This window comes from Oryza sativa, chromosome 3 (assembly GCF_034140825.1).
Source record: "Oryza sativa Japonica Group chromosome 3, ASM3414082v1".
NCBI classification, from domain to species: domain Eukaryota; kingdom Viridiplantae; phylum Streptophyta; class Magnoliopsida; order Poales; family Poaceae; genus Oryza; species Oryza sativa.
Genome location: NC_089037.1, coordinates 10747322 through 10768037, shown reverse-complemented (window position 1 = coordinate 10768037; position 20716 = coordinate 10747322). Strand labels below are relative to the sequence as shown.

The following is a 20716-nucleotide window of genomic DNA, read 5'->3' as shown; positions in this document are numbered from 1 at the left end:
CACATTGTTAATGAAAAAAAATGTTGGATGTGGTTAGAAAAACCACTAGGATGGTCTAAATTAAGTAGGTAAAAATAATTGGTCCAAAGTTTTTTTTAAAAAGTTAGATAAATAGTGATCGAAAGTAAAACTTATATAGATAATAAAAGGTGGTCCAATCTAGATACTACAGTCCATTTATGTTTTAAAACGGAAGAAATACTATTGGACGACAAGTCCACCACCACAGTCAACGTGCCCACTCCGGAGGCAAGGAAGCACGGTATATCTATACACAGTACGCTATCCTAGTTCAATAATCAAGTCTGTTATAGCTCCTGCTAGCTATATAGTATGTGACAACCACTCTACTGTAATGATGAACTAATGATCTAGCTCTAGTACTTTTTATATGTAAAGAACTAGAACCATAAGGCATGAGAACTTGTGGTTATCTGTTGATACATGAGCTAGAGCAGATACAATAGTAAGTTATAAGACAACTATAAACATATTTAAAAAGATAAAGAAAGAGAGAAGAGCAGTGAGCTACAGATCTGTAGCCAGCTACAGCACGGACTCCAAGACGTAATGTGTATATGACAGGTAGGACCAGATATTAATAGTATAGTAAGCAACTATTGTATGAATTGACTATTACATTGGCTATAGATGATTTGGAGCTAGTAGTGGGCTATACTATTAAACTTGCTCTTACCTATGCTCTCGATCGATAAGAGCAAGTCTAATAGTACAGCCCACTATTAGCTCCAATTCATCCATAGCCAATTCTAATAGCTAATTCATATAATAGTTGCTTACTATACTATTAATATATGGTCCCACCTGTCATACACATAGTGTGTCTTGGAGTCCGTGCTGCAGCTGGCTGTAGATCTATAGTCCGCTGCTCTTCTCTCTTATCGTTTATCATATTTTCATTAAAATATGTTTATAGCTGGCTAATAGTCTGCTATTGTACCTGCTCCAAACCAGTACGAGTAGTTTAATTATAGTGCTCCGCGCCGTGGCCCAGTTAATCAGAGGGTCGTAGCATATATAGCAGCGCAGTAAATGAACGATCGAGCCGTCGTCCACCGCCGACAACGTGGTCGCTCGCAAGGCCGTGAAGGGGACGGCGGCGAGGCCTCGCGCCACGGCGCCCAGCCACACATACCCCCGTGCGCCCACGTGCCCCCGTCTCCAACCGCAAGTCCACACTCCCCTCCCTAGCTAGCTCGCTCGCTCGCTAGCTACACGTACACCACGCCGCCCGTGCTACTTAGCTAGCCAGCCAGCCAGCCCGTCCTCCTCCTCCTCCTCCTCCTATATTACGGCGCCGTGCAGGCCGTCGTGGGCGTGGCGCAGCCTCTCCATACTGGAGTACTACTAGCCAACGACTGCGCGCTTGGACGCACGTACATAGGCACGCGTGCGCGAGGAGCTAGCCAGTGCATGCGTAGCCGGACACTACAGGGCGCACTTCGAACGCGCCGGCTGGGAGCTGATCGATCGAGTGAGCTGAGTGGCCAACGCAGCTAGCTAGCTAGGCACGTATACGCCGTCGTCCACTCGGGCCCGGCGCCGCGCGCGCGCGAGAGCGAGAACGAGGGTATAGATATCGAGAGGGATGGGGAGGGCGCCGTGCTGCGAGAAGGTTGGGCTGAAGCGCGGGAGGTGGACGACGGAGGAGGACGAGAAGCTCGCCGGCTACATTGCCAAGCACGGCGAGGGATCCTGGCGCTCGCTGCCCAAGAATGCAGGTGCGTGATCTACGCCCGCCCGCCACCGCCGGAAGTCCGGAACTAGCTAATTTCATCACACACATGATCTGCACTGCGTATCGATCTTTATTACAGTATATCGTCCTTTATTCATTCCCTGCTGCTGGTCATCACAAAGTCTGCGGTTGATTAAACAGCTTGCTAATTAAAGCCCTAAATCTAGCAAAAATAATAAAAAAAAGCGCACTCTTGCTTCCCAGCTATAGGAGAACTAGTACTATAGCCATAGCTACTAACAAGCTCCGACTGTCACTTGACGCGTTGGTTTGATTCATCGTGTCGTGCCGTCCGGACATATGCAGGGCTGTTGCGGTGCGGAAAGAGCTGCAGGCTGCGGTGGATCAACTACCTGAGAGCCGGCGTGAAGCGGGGGAACATCTCCAATCAGGAAGAGGACGTCATCATCAAGCTCCACGCTACCCTCGGGAACAGGTACACTGATCGATCCATCCCTCTCCTTCCTTTCCTTCTCTGCTTTTCTTTTCCCTTTGTTTCTCTCGATCCTCTCCGACCTGTTCTGCAGCGGCATGCCAATATCAGTGTGGAGTGCCTGAGAAGCGTCCGACCGAGATCAAGTAAAGGCGATGTACTATTCCTACACTGATCATAGTACACACGCACTATACTCCTACAGAAATCACTCCCACGTACTTTCAACGTAATTAAAAGAAATGGGTTCCACTGACAGCATAGGCTAGCTGTACGTTACACTAATAGTGCAAACTCAAGCGTACGACGGGCTACTATTTTAGTTGTCACGTACGTGTGCCCTCTAGAGACATGAGACCGCGCGGTAGCTAGTTTTAACAATAACTTCCAACGAAGACATCGCATTTGACAAGCCTATAAAAGCTTTGTCGTTAATTAACTATCCTTATTTTACTCCTATATGAGCACTTTAAGAGTTCTGTCTCCGTCAGTCCTTCGGTTGAGAGTTGAGACATTACTGTCACCACATATAGGCACATACAGTAACAGTATTCAGTAGTGTGCATGTGTTGGCTACTCTACTGAGCCCCTGTGTGCAGAGCAGTTGTATACAGTAGACACCAGTAGTAGTAGTAAAAGATACTGGAAAAATATACATACTCCAGCTGCATATGCACGCGTGCATGGTCCCGAATCCCTTTTAGGGCCTGTTTGGCACAACTCCAGCTCCAGCTCCACCCCTCCTGGAGCTGGAGCTCAGCCAAACAGTTTCAGCTTCACCAGAAATGGGAGTAGAGCTGGGTGGAGCTCTCTCACAAAATGAACTAGAGTTGTGGAGCTGGGTTTATGCAGCTTCATAACTACACTCCAGACCCAACTCCTGTAGTTAAATTTAGAAGTTGAAGCTGTACCAAACAGTTCTTAACTTCGAGGTAGTCTCAGCTATTTTTATACTGGTACCTGCAATGCATGCCTTGGCTTACGTGTTTATACGCCATGAAAGTGCACACAGTTTTTGCCGGTCAATTAATTAATCAATTTGGTCACTGTCACATGTGTCACCCAAGCGTGTGGCGGAAGAGCCCGGCGCGTCTACAGTTTATGCATGCAGTTAATTTCTACGAGCAGTAGCTAGGCAGGATAGCAACACGTCGAGTGTTACACACATTCCACGCTTAACCCTAAGTAGTGTGGTCGTCTTGTAGAGTTTACTAGTAATTAATTACGAGTTCTTTCGTAAAACGATATACAGTTGGTCCAAAAATATTTTCATGGCTTATTTATATTTGCACCAGTTTGATATACCCTAAGTATTATTTGTGTTGTAGTAGCCTCTTTAAATATTAGTAGTGAAAGCAAGATAATTAAGTTTTCACTATATGATTTTCAAATTAACTTCACTAATTTTTGAGAAAATATTATACCATGACACTTACAAGAAGCTTAAGGACCTGTCCTTTCTACAGTACTACTTCGTACGTCTATAGGTTGTGTTTAGTTCACACTGAAGTTTGAAAGTTTGGTTGAAATTGGTACGATGTGATAGAAAAATTCTGTGTATGAAAGATTTGATGTGATGGAAAGTTAGAAGTTTGAAAAAAAACTTTGAAACTAAATAGGGCCATAGTTATGTGACATGAGTTGTTCAAATAATGGTGTTTTCGCCAGCAAGTAGTAATAACTAAGTATATGTTAGAAAATGACCTATTTTATACATGTATCAATTTGCAACTTGCTATAAGAGTTCACTATTATTCGGGACCAACCCAATCGCAAGTGCATGTAGGACAAGTTAAATCCAAATCGACCTACCTTCTAAAGATTCTTAGCTAAATGGCTGTGCATCAGATCATACAACTATAGGATTGCATTATATATATGCCCCCACACAGACGCCAGTAGTAGTCTCCTCTATTCTCTACTCCCATAATATAATTCCCATGACCAGATTGTCCGCTTTATTTTTCTTCTATCAAAAGGAGATGAAGCACGAGGAAAATCCTTGGTTTGGATGCTTTCCCGTGATAAAAGATCGAAGTACTGCTATCCGTAGAAGTCGCGCGTACATCTAATAGTGAACTAGTGATAAGTTGTCCTTTCTTAATAACATATATACTACTTCCTCTGTTTCACAATATAAAACTTTCTAACATTGTCTATATTCATTTAGATATTAATGAATCTAAACATGTATATATGTATGTCTAAATTTATTAACATCTATATGTATGTGGATAATATTAGAAAGTCTTATATTGTGAATAGTAAACTAGCTACCGCCTTGATTTTGTCACGTCATTCGGAGCGAGCTAGTAGCTAGTTCCTGCAGGTAAGCTAGCTTATTGCTGTACAGTACTGAATAAAGAAAACAATACAGGAGTTTCTCATGACTTGACAAACGAACTATCCAATTTAATTGCAACAGTGAAATATGGTACGTGTAGTACTAACATACTTCCTCTATCCCATAAAAATTAAATCCTAGACTATGTCTAGATTAGATTTGTTTTTTTCAAGTGGGGAAGTACTTTATGTGTAACGGATTAACTGCTCATTAACAGTAGACGATTCCACACATGTCCGCAAGTTGATCTGAACAAGTCTGCCGCGAGCGTCGGTGCGGGGGGTGGAGGGATCCAACGTACGACAAATGCAATCGATAATCCAAACTCACATGTACTGTAGTACTACGTATCGTGACAAGTGTACGTTTCCCCCTCATGACGAGACACGCCCTAGCTAGCTAGCGAGCTAACCGGCCCTTTAATTTACTCCCTCCGTCAAAAAAAAAATTAAATCGTGGATTTCCGTGTCAATGTTTGACCGTCTGTCTTATTTGAAAAAATTATAAAAAAAATTAAAAAGATAAGTCACGCATAAAGTATTAATCATGTTTTATCATCTAACAACAATAAAAATACTAATTATGAAAAATTTTCATATAAGACGGACAGTCAAACGTTAGCACGGAAACCCACGGTTTGCCTTTTTTTTGGGACGGAGGTTGTATGTAGTAACTAGTACTTCCTCCGTTTTATAGTGTAAGACTTTATAGTATTGCTCACATTCATTTATATGTTAATGAATATAGACATATGTATGTGTTTAGATTTATTAATATTTATATGTATGTGGATAATACTAGAAAGTCTTACGTTGTGAAACGGATGGACTACGTGTGTTTGGGCGCACGTGACTACTGCTTCCAACAAAACACACACGTACGGTAAAGCCATGCATAAGAGTTTTGGTCTTTTGGACTATATATGTATATGGCCTGGGCCTTCCACGTCTCGTTGCGCACACACGGCCGGCCGTTTGTGGGACAAATATTGTTGTGCATGCGCGTGCTTCGCGTGGCTTACGACGAGCATGCGGCCGTTGCCTGCCGCTCGCGTACAGGAGCTGTACTATACTACTGTAAACATATGTAAAGTTTCTAATAGAATATATACCAACACGTACATGAGTAGTTGATCCGAGCATTTATTTGCTGCACATACTGTGCATGCGGTTGCTAGTATAATCAATTTTCCGTTTGTTTTTTGAGGGCCGGACTCGCGGCATGGGTGGGGAGTGTGCATGTTGTTGGCGTCTACCTCGGCCATGTCACGTTGTGGCTAAAACGAACGCAGAGATGCAATGCGTATGTGCCGTGCATGCGTACTTCCGCGGACAGGGCGTACGTACGTGTAGCATCAAAAAGCTAGCTATCGGAGCCATGGCTAAGATTAATTAGCCCCGGTTGATCTGTCAAGGGTACACATAAATGGCAGGAAAACGATCGCTGGGCCGTCAGGCTTAACTGCTGACACATGACCCGTCTCGGCAGCCATGTCACGCTACCCTCGCGAGGTTTTTGCACTTTGGACGCGCTTTTTTTTTTCCAAGTGTATATTTCTCCTTCCTCTTTAAAGGGGGCATGTCCCTCTCACGCAGATCATCATCGCGCTAATGGCGCCCCCTTTTTAATTGGCTAATCATGTACATCTGGCTCACCTGCCGCTGTCCGTGGGCCCCTCCAGGATTAATTGCGGGTCCCACGTAGACCTCATGACTTTTAACTTGACAAATCAGAAATGCAGATTTTGTTGGGAGAGCCGAGAGCGAACGAAACCGGCCAGCCCGTGAGGTCCCCCGGGCCGGCCTTTGCACCTGCCTGCCTGCGGGCCTCGCTTAATTTCTCTACTGAACTTTCCGTTGCTTTCCGCGCTCCGCAATCATACGAACCAGGTCGCCCCACGGCGTATCGCCCGTCCTGGTGTCCATGTACGGGTCGCTGCGCAGTTAAGCGGCGCGCCACTACCAACAGTATCCCCACACAAACTTTATTACGAAGAGCCTAGTAGCAATGGCATCGCCGTCACGTGTAGACGTGCAGTAAATGCGAATACTAGTGTTTCTACTCCTATTTGCTGTGATGAATGATCATGGATCGCGTGATACTTAGATCGAAACAGCTAACCGTGAAAAATCTGGTTTGTCTGCCTGCTTGCACAGGTGGTCCCTGATCGCGAGCCACCTCCCGGGGAGGACGGACAACGAGATCAAGAACTACTGGAACTCGCACCTGAGCAGGCAGATCCACACGTACCGGAGGACGTACACCGCCCCCAGCGAGGCCGCCGTGACCATCGACGTGACCAAGCTCCAGGCCGCCGGGAAGCGCCGCGGCGGCCGGACCGCCGGGCAGTCGCGGAAGGGCGACAAGAAGCGCGCGGAGGACGACCCGCCCAAGGAGACCGCCGCCGCCGACACGCCGTTGCCGGAGTCGAGCCCGCGGCGCGCGCAGAGCGACGAGGCGCGGAGCGGCAGCGTGGTGGTCGACCCGGAGGAGCCGAGCAGCCAGCCCAACAACGGCAGCAGCGGCGGCGGCGGCGGCACGCCGGACGGGCCGTGCAGCGAGGAGACAGCCACTGGGCCGACGTCGCTGGACCCGATGGAGATGGGCCTCTGGGAGGTTGAGAGCGAGTTCGCCGAGATGGAGGCCCTTCTGTGCGGCGGTGTGGCGCCCGACGGCCCCGGGATACCGGGGCTCGAGCCGCTGGACGTCGCGGCCCAGGCGGACGACCTGCTCGACATGGACTGGGACGGCTTCGCGGCCGACCTGTGGGGCGATCCGGCCCAGAGGGGCGGCCTTGTCCAAGACGCGGGCGAGCCAAACGGCTCGATGGGCTGCAGCTCGGACGAGCTCGAGTCGTTCGCGAGCTGGCTCCTCTCGGACTCCTGCTGAATTGAACCTAACCGTGACCAGCACAGCAGGGTTGGCGTCGTGGACTTGTACAAATTTTGCTAGCTTTTTAGTTCTAGTTTGTTTCGTAGTTGTGGGCTTTCCTCTCTCGGTCTCTCGTGCAATGGAGAGTCATTTGCCTCACACGGCATGTAGGCTGTAGTGAAAATCGGCACTTCGGCAGGTTTCACGCGCTGCTGCTGTGGAGTGTAGAGTGGAGGACACCTTTGAACTTGTTTGCACCGTTTTGTGAACTGAACTGAACTTTCGTGTTGGGCTGTTCTAGTTTGTCGCACTTGGTTCTGTGATATCTTTGTGTTTTGTGTTTGCTTGGTTAAGAGGTAGATGAAGTCATAGAACCGTGGAAATAACTTGTAATAAACCAATCATACAATCCAATTCACCTATCTACACTATCCTCACGCTGCAAGAGAAATAGAGAACAGAACACCTGTTGTGATACTATATAGTGGTGTGGTATTTACCCAATATATCAGAATCTACGACTCCATGTGATGTGACACAAGTGTAGGATCGAATCACAAAAACTAAGCCAATCAGAGGGGGGTGAATGGTTGGTATATCCAAAAACCGAAAACTTTTAGCGGAAATAAAAGTTACCCTCGAATTCGACGGATCGCGGTCTGACCGAAGTGTATGCGCCGGTCTGACCGCCTGATGAACGTCGGTCTGACCGATGTAGATCGATCGGTTTGACCGTCGAGATCAGCTGCCGCTCGCTGTCGTCACCGCCGGTTTGACCGCCGTCAGACCGCTTGCCGCCGGTCGGACTGCCGGTATATCGCCGGTTGGACCGCCGAAACTCGGTGAAACACAAATCGAAGAACTCTTAAAGTGGATGACAACTTTATTGATTCTCTCTGTGTTTACAAAGTGCACCAACAGCACTTCTTACAAAATTTCGACTAAACTCGAAACCCTAACTCAAAACTCAACTCAATTGCTCTGAAAAGCGATATCGGGAAGCCTCATGCTCCTCCTCTATTTATACTTGAGGTAGGCAGCCTAAAGCCACGAACCAAACTCATATTTATACTTGAGGTAGGCACACTACAAAAATTCACCTTGCTTCTACAAAAATCCAAAAATTTTCACATTACTTCTCCTCCTTTTGACAATGATTTCATCAAACATAGGAATTATGTTCATTAATATATAAGAGCTTAGCATACATATAGTATATCAGGTCATGTGTTGCAATAAAAAGAAGATAAACCCATGTATAATATAACAAGCATGCATTAAAGTATAACCATGAACCAAAGATTTTACAATTAAGCTTGAATCAACAATCAAAATTCATGATTTCATACGATTTATAAAGCAACATCTTAACAAGCATATAGGTTGAAAATAAACACTAAACACATATACCTATTGCATTTATCACTCTTTCTCAAATAAACTTTAGCACAAAATAACCAAGAAATTTTTTTATAACTTTTCTTTTTCTAGAGCCTTTTTGCTCATATTTTTCTCTTTTATTCCGGGTACGTCCCTGTCGTCAAGACTGTTTCCATGAATTCGGCACCCATTATTTTGCTCATATCGAATACGTCCTTGTCGTCAAGACTGTTTCCAAGGATTCGGTATTTATTTTCTTATATTTTTTATTCTCTTTTTCACAATGAGCAATTAAAGCTATTTGAGGAATAACAATTCAATAAAGCATATACATAGAGCATTTACAAATCAAACCACATGCTAGCATCAACATTGCATATTTGCTTAATTCAAGTATAGAATTTAAGTGTCATGCATCATCTCCCTTAAAAGCAAAATCTAAATATCATGAAAAGACTAGAATACATACAAACTATGCTAGAGACAAATAAACCTTCAAAGTATTGCTAGCATGCACAAGAAAATACCATATGCATAAACAAAGCTCTCTTTTATCAATTTTTCTCATTGTCATATTATTGCTCGATAAAACCATGAGGTACAAACTCCCCCTCAAACCATGCCAAAAGGATGAATTATGCCCAATTCACCACGAAGAAAAGCAAAGCGATTAGAATCCAAAGGTTTAGTGAAAATATCAGCAATTCGCAACTTTGTGTCCAAAAGCTGCAATTCAACATCTCCCTTCTCAACATGATCCCTTAAAAAGTGAAAACGAATATCAATGTGCTTTGTGCGTGAGTGTTGAACATGATTCTTAGCAATGTTAATAGCACTAGTATTATCACAAAAGAGAGGTACTTTCTCAAAAGTAAGACCATAATCTTTCAAAGTAGATAAAAGCCAAAGAATCTGTGAACAACAACTAGCAGCAGCAACATATTCAGATTCAGAAGTTGATTGAGCAACACTAGATTGTTTCCTAGACGACCATGCAATCAATGATGTACCAAGAAAATGACATGTTCCACTAGTACTTTTCATATCAATTCTACAACCTCCAAAATCAGCATTGGAATATCCACTTAAGCATACAGAAGATGAAGTAGAATACCAAATTCCAAACCCAAGTGTATGATTCAAATACCTTATTATTCGCTTGACCACTTGACGATGTGAAGCACAAGGAGAAGCTTGAAAACGTGCACACAAACACACAACAAATTGTATGTCTGGCCTAGAAGCAGTTAGATACAACAAAGATCCAATCATACTTCTATATTCCTTTTCATCAACAGCTTCACCATCTTCATCAGGATCCAACACAACTGTAGAACCAATTGGTGTTGAAATTGGCTTGCAATTCTCTATCTTGAACCCTCTCAAAAGATCCTTCGTATACTTCGTTTGATGCACAAAAGTACCTTGAGGTGTTTGCTTAATTTGCAATCCCAAAAAGTACGATAACTCACCCATCATGCTCATCTCAAATTCCTTGCGCATAGTCTCAGCAAAATCTACAACCAAAGCGTGAGTCGAACAACCAAAGATTATATCATCCACACAAATCTGAACAAAAAGTTGATTATCATCAAGCTTAAGAACAAAAAGCGTTTTGTCAACCTTTCCCATTGTAAAATCTTTTGCAACCAAAAAGTTCTTAAGCCTATCATACCAAGCCATAGGAGCTTGTTTCAAACCATACAAAGCTTTAGACAATTTAAAAACATGGTTGGAAAAATCAGGATTTTGAAAACCTGGTGGTTGTTTGACATAAACTTCCTCCTATATAAAACCATTTAGAAAAGCACTTTTCACATCCATTTGATACAATTTAAAACCTTTTGAAGCAGCAAAAGCCAACAAAAATCTAATTGCTTCAATTCTAGCAATATGAGCAAAAGTTTCATCAAAATCCAAACCCTCAACTTGAGTAAAACCTTGAGCAACAAGTCTAGCTTTATTTCTCACAATCAAACCATCCTCATTTTGTTTATTTTTGAAAACCCACTTGGTTCCAATAATATTATGTCTAGAAGGTGGTTCAACTAAAGTCCAAACTTTGTTTCTCTCAAAATTTTCAAGTTCTTCATGCATGGCGTTAATCCACGATTCATCAGTTAATGCATGTGACACATCTTTGGGTTCAAAAGAAGCAACAAATGCAGAATTTGCACAAACATCATGAGTCGTTACCTTAGACCTTGTAGTCCGCTCACCTATATTACCAATAATTTGTTCCGGCGGATGTCGTCGTTGAATGTGCAAAGGAGCAGCGACTTCTGAAGTTGATCCACGTTCTGTATCAGTACTGGTCGAAGTAGTAATCTCTGGAGGACCATCTCGAACAGCATCAACAGAACCCTCAGCCGACGACCCTGGCCGGTCTGACCGCACCTCCTGTGCCGGTCTGACCGGAGGTGTGCCGGCGGTCTGACCGGCCGAGCCGACCTCATCGCCGTCGTTGTTGTCGCTCTCGTCTTCAAAAATACAACCATCCTCCCCCTGAACCTGTGACAGTGTACCTGCAATATCGGGTCTAGTACCTGGACTAGCCTCATTAAAAGAAACTTCGTAAGTCTCCACAATTTTGTTAGTCTCCAAAATAAGTATACGATAACCACGAGTGTGTGCGGGGCAACCAAGAACCAATCCATCGGTAGAATGTGCCTCAAACTTATCCAAATTTCCAGATTTCAAGACAAAGCACTTGCAACCAAAAACACGAAATGTGAAACTTTGGGTTGATGTCCAAATCGAAGTTCATAAGAAGTTTTACCAAGTTTTGACCTTAAGAAAACCCGATTTGAAATATAACATGCAGTGTTAATCGCCTTAGCCCAAAATTTTCTAGGAGTTTTATATTCATCCAACATCGTTCTAGCCATCTCAACCAAAACACGATTTTTTCTTTCAACAACACCGTTTTGTTGAGAACACGAGGAGAAAAAAATTCATGTTCAAGACCTCTTTCGTTGCAAAATTGTTCAAATGAAGCATTTTTAAACTCTCCACCATTATCACTTTGAATTCTTTTCAAAAAGCCAGAAAATTCAAGCTCCAATCGAAGAAACAAACCACGAAAGTGTTGAAAAATTTCGTCCTTAGTTGCCATAAAGAAAACCCAAGAATATCGAGAAAAATCATCAACAATAACCAACACATACCACTTTCCTCCAACAGATTGCACTCTAGCTGGACCAACAGTGTCCATATGTAATAGTTGTCCCGGTGCATCCGTCATCACAGAAACAATAGGAGCATGTGAAGAAGCAGCCATCTTAGCATGACGACACGATGTACAAACCAAATCAAGATCTTTCTTAAGTTTAGGCAAACCACGAACAAGATCCAAACCACTTAACCTAGTGAAATAATCAAAACCAACATGTCCAAGTCTACGATGCCAAAACATCACATCTTTATCAAACTTAGCAACCAAACATGTTATCACAGGTGAAACAGGATTTTTAAAATCAGCTTTAAACATTCTTTCATAGCGAGAAATATTCAACACAGAATCACCACAAGAATCAAAAACTTTACTTCCAGTTTTCTTAAAGTGAACCTCAAAATTTTCATCAACAATTTGTGAAACCGAAAGCAAATTGTACTTTAAGTCCTCAACCAAAGCTACATTCTTCAATTCAAAATTTTTATTTATCTTAACCAAACCTGTAGCGAGAACGACACTTGTAGAAGCATCACCGAAGATAATAGATTCAGTCTTAGATGCCTTCTTGAGGGAGGAGAACCAATTTTTATCACCGGTCATGTGCCGCGAACAACCGGAATCCACGATCCACACGTTCTCCTTCCTTGCCACCAAAGCCTCATTATCTTCATACTCTGTGTCAGATTCACCACACGCCATGAAGCAAACATCAGAGATGTTCTTTCCCTTATCATCATCTCTACTTTCACCATCTACATCACTTAGTGGCTCGAAGGCGGCGCAAACTTGTTGAAAAGCCTTCCTAAGATTCTCCATCTTCCTCCTTTGGTATGAACCCTTCGGCTTGTTGTTGTTGGTCTTATCACCATCTTTGTCTTCTCTTTTGCCTCTTCCAAGCTTAGGACAATGCGAACGAAGATGATCAATTGAACCGCATTCAAAGCAACGATTTGGACCACCTCATTTCCTGTTCCTGGCATTATTCATAGCTCGAGCAATTCTGTTAGCAACCAAAGCCAAATCCTCCTCCTCGATTTGTTCGAGTTGATCATCGGATGTGGCATTAAAAACAGCAAGAAAAAAAGGCTTAGATGAAGAAGCATCAACATCCAAAGAAGAAGAAGAAGAAACCAAAGCACTCGACTTAGAATCAACTTTTCGAGAAAGAAGATTCATCTCATGTGTTTTCAATTTAGTGTAAAGCGAATCCAAAGTCAAAGTAGACATGTTAACAGACTCCTGAATAGATGTAACTTTCATCTCCCAAATAGACATGTCAAGACCATTCAAAAAGTGACGAGAAATCTCAGGTTGTGGATAATTAGTATCATAAGAAGAATCAACAGATCTAAGATCAATCAAAATTTTATTAAACCGAGAAAGATAGTCATCCAAAGCTTCTCCAGGTTTCATCTCAAATTTAATATATTCCTTTTTGAAAAGATCACGACGAAGTTCTTTAATATTATTTGTTCCTTGATGAAAATTACTCAAGGCATTCCAAATTTCATGAGCAGTTCGAAGATGAGCAACACGATCATAATCCGAACGAGAAATCCCACTCAAAAGAATATTGCGAGCTTTGTAATTTTGTTCAAACTCAGTTTTTAAAGCAGCAGTATTAATCTCTTCAGGAATAACATAAGGATGAGAAACTTTTTGTCCAAATATCATAATCTTCAGCCATAATGTAAGATTGTATTCTACTACACCAATGACAAAAATCCGTTCCATCGAAAACATGAGGCTTAGTTGAAAACATAGCGGGAGTAACCATGGCAAAAACTCTAGATTGATAAAAATCCAAAGAAGAAAACAAGGATCTGATACCACTTGTAGGATCGAATCACAAGAACTAAGCCAACCAGAGGGGGGGTGAATGGTTGGTATACCCAAAAACCGAAAACTTTTAGCGGAAATAAAAGTTACCCTCGAATTCGACGGATCGCGGTCTGACCAAAGTGTATGCACCGGTCTGACCGCCTGATGAACGTCGGTCTAACCGATGTAGATCGATCGGTCTGACCGTCGAGATCAGCTGCCGCTCACTGTCGCCGCCGCCGGTCTGACCGCCGCTTGCCGCTAGTCGGACCACCGGTATATCGCTGGTTGGACCGCCGAAACTCGGTGAAACACAAATCGAAGAACTCTTAAAGTGGATGACAACTTTATTGATTCTCTCTTTGTTTACAAAGTGCACCAACAGCACTCCTTACAAAATTTCGACTAAACTCGAAACCCTAACTCAAAACTCAACTCAATTGCTCTGTAAAGTGATACCGGGAAGCCTCACGCTCCCCCTGTATTTATACATGAGGTAGGCAGCCTAAAACCACGAACCAAACTCATACTAGGAGTCCTAAACACCTTAGGAAACCCACTAGTACAAGAAAGAAACTTTACATAACCAATCGTACCAAATTTGGACTCCTTCTAAATTCGACTCCGCATCCCATACGCACACAATACCTTCATCGTATGCCATATGGAATCTCCATCAACCATGTGCATCAATTCTAGCCTAAGTATCCTGCATGATCTCTGACCACCACGGACGTCGTCTTATCCTCAAGCCGACTTCCGGTCCATCACCGCAAATACTCTCCCGAGGCATCAAGTCACATACACATCAAATAAACAAAGAAACCATATTCCGAGACCAAGCAATCTCCAACTTGACTCATTAGTAGCAAACAACAGTAATACATACGTATAGTATCCATCTAGAAGCCATAATTATGAAATAATCACGAATATCCAAGTAAACAACCCGAAACCGAAACCGACACAGTACGGCCGGTCAGACCGCGGGCTACGCCGATCTGACCGTGCAATACACGCCGGTCTGACCAGCTACCAGAGTCCGGTCTGACCGGTCACATAAAATGACGAATCCTGTGATCACCTGTGAAATCCAATCATCTCCAAAACCACCTCGTGAATAAATTCTAAATAACAAAACCAATAATCTCCAATGCCCAATTGTTCATCACAGAATAATAATCAAAAACACCTTTGATTTTACAACAAGATTGAGCTAATTGCATTTTAGATGGAGAAGAGGAGACTATTGTTTGTTTCTCACCAATAAAACAAGTCTGAAAGATGTTCCTGAACCCTAATAGAGTTTTTCACCAGTTCTGTATTGTCTGTTTCTCCAGGACAGTGGCCTGGTTTAGTTCCTAACTTTTTCTTCAAACTTCCAACTTTTTCATCACATTAAAACATTTTTGCACACATAAACTTTCAACTTTTCCGTCACATCGTTCCAATTTCAATCAAACTTCCAGTTTTGATGTGAATTAAACCCACCCAGTGTGTAAGAATAAGTTTGGTACAGTCATTCTCGTCAGTTCAGTCACATTCCGTATGGGATGCAACTGTTCCAGCGAGAAGAGTAGCACCCAGCAACAAGCAATGGCATATAGATTTCGTGGTCGACATGGGCATATTACAGCGTTTCTGCAGTGACGAGACATCAGCCCATCACGAGGTTTCGTGTCGTCTTTACGCCGTGTTTAGTTCCAAAATAATTCTTCAAACTTTCAACTTTTCCATCACATCAAAACTTTCCTACACACAAACTTCTAACGTTTCCGTCACATCATTTTCAATTTCAACCAAACTTTCAATTTTGGTGTGAACTAAACACAACCTTAGTAAACTGAAGGCGATACTACAAGTGTTATTATACTACTAGTACTATGTTGCTAACTTGACTCTCGTGTCGCTCTGCTCCAAAATGACACGGGAGGTGACGTCGCAGTCCCGCCACTGCCCCACCTTCCTTCTCTCCGCTGCCCGAGCAACCGTAGGCAAAGCTGGGCGGCGGCAAGGATGGCGGTGGCAGGACGTTCTCCCTTCACGCAAGACTTGGTGGCTGGGGCGCTGACAAGGTTCGAGTGGAGGGGCGGCAAAGCAACAGCGGCTAGGTCCGACGCTGTCGGGGCCGGTTGCGGCATATCCGACCAGAGACGGAATTTGCCCCCTCGTGGCCAGATTGGGAGGGGGCGGCACTGACCACGCATCACCGGGCAGGAGGAGGAGGTTGTGGCGATGGGGAGTAGGAGGAGGATGTCGTCGATGACAGAGGAGTCCTGCGGTGTGCTCGCGCGGAGGAGGCATGGTGCCTCCGAGGAGGGCGAGACTGCAAGGGTGGAGGACGAGATGCAAGCAGCGAGGCTGAGAGCGTGGAGGCGGCACGAGGAGGAAAGGTGATAGGGTAGAGGGAGCGCACCATGAACGGAGCCGCTAGATCTGATGCCCCTCTGGCCAATTTCAGCGCCCCTCCGTCAAGACTTGGCCTCTCCAACAAGGGAGGTAGTCCCCCTTCCCCATGTGGCGAACCTCAGCGACAGCGACAGTGACGACAGGGAGCATCGGCATTGGAGAAGACGGCGATGGTGCTGACGGGCACATTTGTGCATGGACGATGACGATGGTGGAGCCCACGGGAGCCCCTACGACGGATCTGGTCGAGCGGCACGGTACATAGACAGTGGTGGCAGGGGGCTTGTCAGAGACGATGATGGTTGTGGAAGACCGGCGTGGGTGGCGTCGGGAGGTCAGTGTGGGCGACGGCGATGGTAAGACGGCCGGTGTGGCGACGATAGGGAGGCTGATGACAGCGGGTATTCCACAAAGGCATGTAGAGGTTTGCCGGCAGGAGGCGTTGGCACGACGATGTCCATACACTGACAGAGAATGACCGGTGGTGGAGAAATGGAGCGATAGCTTCAGATCGATAGGAGAAACAATGGTGCTTCGGGCGTTGTTCTTCCTCTTGGGGGCATTAATGAGTCGTTCCTCTCCCTTTAGTGGGGCTGCTGGGTGAAAACCATGTCCTGGACTCCTGGTTTTCTTGAGACCTCGACGGATGACGGCGTTAGTACTCATCGTCGCTCTTCTTCTTGGAGATGTCGTCTAGGAGACCCCTACCAAAACGTCTCTCCAACAATTTGTGCATGCTCTCTCTAGATGTTTATCCTCTTGTAGCGGTGCCTTAGCTTTATAAGTTGGCTATGTTGGTGGGCCTTGTGGGGAAGAGCGGTTTCATTCTTCTCTCTCACTCTCTCTCCTTTCAATCCCAAAGGCGGGGATAGAGTTGAGTGTGGTGCTCGTCTATTAGGTTTTGGTTTTGAGCGGTCCGACTGTAGCTTCGTTGTTGGTCTAGTGACAGTCGGTCCGGTGCTAGCCTTCTTGTGAGTTGTGTGTAGGCGCTACCAGTGCATGCTGGGGCTTTCTTTTTTCGTTCCTTGCTACTGTCTTACCTGGGTGCTAGCCTTGAAATTTTTCCTCACTCTATTGAATGAAACTACGCACGCTACGTACAATGCTATCGTACGTACTATTGATAGTCCAGAGAAATTGTCCACTTGTGCCGCCACCAAATCATCGACTTCTTATTGTCGTAAGATGAGATCACTCCATCGAATCATCGATGGACCGGACGACACCTTCAAGACATTGACAGTGATAATTTCAGAGCCAAACCTGGCGCAACAAAGACGCAAAACTCTGCAAGTTACCAGTACAGCGGTCGCGATGTAAACAAAGCATGGTGGACATCGACTACTCCAGAAATTCAGAACACCCGTGACCCGTGGCCAACAAGGACGCCATCAACGTTAACACGTTTAGATCCTACGCGAGCTGATGAGCACACGCGCGGCAGCAATCAACGAGCCACGAGTGGCCACTGGCCAGCCCGGACCGGCGCCGGAGACGGGGAGCCAAACAAGCCGTCCCGATCGAATCAGGCGCGCATCTGGAGCTAGTACGCGCCTCTGGCGGGGCATGCTCGTCCGCTCCGTGAGGTCTCGCTCCGTCAGGTCTCGCGGGGGACAAACGCCGTGGCGAGCGCTCGCTGCGAGGTCAGCGTCCGGCGACTGTAGCGTCGGCGATCGCTACCGGTAGTCCAGTACGGCAGGTAAAGCGATCTATCGGCACAGCCGTACCAGCTCATCCATCGGTGAACAGGGCAGCGCTCGGACGTGTGTGGCTTGGCTAGCTAGCATTCCCAACTATCGATTCAATTTCGGTGTCGCAGTCTGAATCAGGCACTCGCGTCAGATTCTTAAGATCTTCTGAATAAATGGGGGTGCGAGATCGATCAGTCGATGCTGCCCATGTACGGGTACGCCCGTTCGTCGATGGCGTTACTCTAGCGTGCTAAATCATGATCAAAGATATTTAGGATGCTGTCAATTCGGTGCTTTCTTCCAGCGGTATTGCTATATTTATGACGACATAATTTTACTTTGATTACAGTCAGATTTTTGGTGCACAAGATTAGGGCTGACTTTGCTCCCTCGTTACCTAGACTTATACAGTGTAATCACAGTGTACTTATACTACCCTAGTCCTAGCTAATTACAGTGTATTGTTTCTACTAGCCTGTAGCTAAACTCCTACTCCTACCTGTATTAATTGTGGATCTGCCATAAGCCGTGAACTGACTTTTGATCTCTACAGGAAGGGGATATCATTTGCACTAAGGTAGGACTGAACTGGTTCAGCTTTTTCCTCCCACTATGTGTACAAATTCACGTGTCTCCTTTTCAGCAATTATTTTGCGATCGATCGATCTACTAGCTACGTCAAACCGGGGTCACTCATTGTGAGTCTTTTTAGCCTCTATGTACGCGGGTACACCCCTCAAATAATTGTGCGTGTCTGCGCCGCAGCGTGCGTACGAGAGCCGCGGGACCAATCCATTGTAGCAGCCGGCCAGCCACTGCGCGACTGTCAGCTTGTGGCAAGGAGATTGATGGCCGATCACATGCGCTCACATGACCTGGCTAAACCCAGCCTCGCGTCTGGAACTTAACTGAAAGTCTCTGAACTCTCCGAGAAATTCCTCATCCATGGCGACGTCTCACCATCAAACCTCCTATGCGTGGATGGATCATGGTCGCATGCAGTTGTATTGATGTCGCGGCGGCCGATCGATCGAACAAGGGTCGCGCTGCGTACGAGCTTTGGGCCGCTAATACGTGTTTGTTCATGCTAATCGAGAATATAATCGGGGATTTCAGGGCCCATATGTATATAATCTCTGCCGGTGGGCGCGAATTGGATTGCTCACCGGCCGGGACTGTGCGGCGGCATGATGCAGGTTTGTCCGGTGGCGTTCATCGCACAGCGATCTCATCGGCGAGCTGTTTTGAGTTCTCTTGCTCGGTCTGTTTTAATTGGCGTTGGAGCGTCGCTAATCATGCTGCCGCTGTGGTGCATTGTATGCGAGTCGTAGACGTCAGGAGGCACAACAGAAATTAAGTGTTCGGACACTGTTGTATACTAGTAGCAGTATATAGTATCGATCTGCACTCTGCAGAGTCGAAGTAAAGCATCTTGTATGGAGATCAGTTGCTCCGTTTTCTTTTACACATCTCAGCTAGCTGGTTGGATCTTCTGGAAGAGAAATTTACTAACGGCAACAGTGATACGTTTATTTGTTGGGTCCCCCAAACTTTTCAGGAAAAACAAATCAGCTTGTTCCTCCATTATTCATCTTTTGGCCGATTGCTGTGCCCACTGATACAATCGGTTAACACGTCGCGCTACGTAGACCGTAGCCATGACCCATGCGGACTAAGCATCTGTCATGGCCGCAGTCCAGCAGCACCCTGAAGATTAAGACAACAACTGTATTGCTGAATGTACCGTTCGCAAAAAAGAGAAGAAAGATAATTAAGCTCGATCGACAGCTAGATTAACACGTGCAAGATGAAGCCCGTTCCTGTGATGACGAGTACTAGTACTGATCTGGAAGAGTGGTTAATGTTGTGATAACTAATTAACGCTAGCTTCATCCATGCATGTACAGGACTAAACTAGATCAAAAGCCTTTTAAAGGAGTGTACTTGTCAGCTCAAAATGCCTACCACGTCGTCTCCTAACAAACACTTAAAACAGATCATCTTTTTTTCCCCTAATAAGAACCGCACCTTCATCCGAGCACATAAGATTAATCAAGTTGTACCTTTTCGCGATCATATACTTATCGATCGGTTTGTTCAAGGGACAATATATTTATTAGCAGCAACTCATGTACACAGTACACGTCGCGAACTCGAGATTGACCGGATAAACCGCGCGATCATGGATGAACACCCTCCCGCGGCGCCCGCACGTCAGTCAGCGCGGGGTGGAACCCCATTTTTTTCCCCCATTTTTTTCCCCGTCCGCACGCGCGCTGCGGATCTCGAAAAACACCCCAATTATGCGGCGGCAGCTGGACTGGAGGAGGGGAGGGCGAGCCGTCGAGCCGAGGAGGACGACGACTCGGGCACCACCACCACCACCACCCCGACACGGCACGTGCCCGGCGTGAGGCCCCCGCCCCCCATGTGGATCGTGCGCCCCCTCCGCTTGCCTGCTTGTTGTACTAGTATTCATTCATCACTCACGCGGCTGGCCCGCGCGCGGGGCTCCACCGTGACACGGACACGATATGCTTGGTGGTGGTGGTGACTGGTGACGCCAACTCCCGGGGCTCGTGGCGAGCAGCGGAAGTCGGACGAACCTTGGAAATTGGAACCGGTGCGCGTGGAGGCGTGGGCGATCTTTTTGTTTCGTACCGTGGCTCGGGAAAGGAAAGGTGGTGCTTTGCTGCGGCCGTACGGCTCTTCACCAAAAGCAAATCTAACGCATTGGAGTAGGCAAAAGCTCGTGTACGTAATACTGCTAGTATACTCATGTGTGCTTTGACACACACAATGCAGTGACAAGAATCTCATGTGAAGATGACAC

At 45.5% G+C, this 20716-nt stretch overlaps 1 protein-coding gene across 1 annotated transcript; it reads left to right on the top strand.

Moving 5' to 3' along the window:
- The first annotated feature begins 1195 nt into the window (after positions 1 to 1195).
- Positions 1196 to 7707, top strand: LOC107280253 (transcription factor Y1). Its single transcript, XM_015773843.3, has 3 exons — positions 1196 to 1742; positions 2066 to 2195; positions 6693 to 7707. Exons 1-3 carry the CDS (start codon positions 1610 to 1612, stop codon positions 7423 to 7425), a joined length of 996 nt encoding a protein of 331 aa, XP_015629329.1. The 5' UTR covers positions 1196 to 1609; the 3' UTR covers positions 7426 to 7707.
- Positions 7708 to 20716: the final 13009 nt, after the last annotated feature.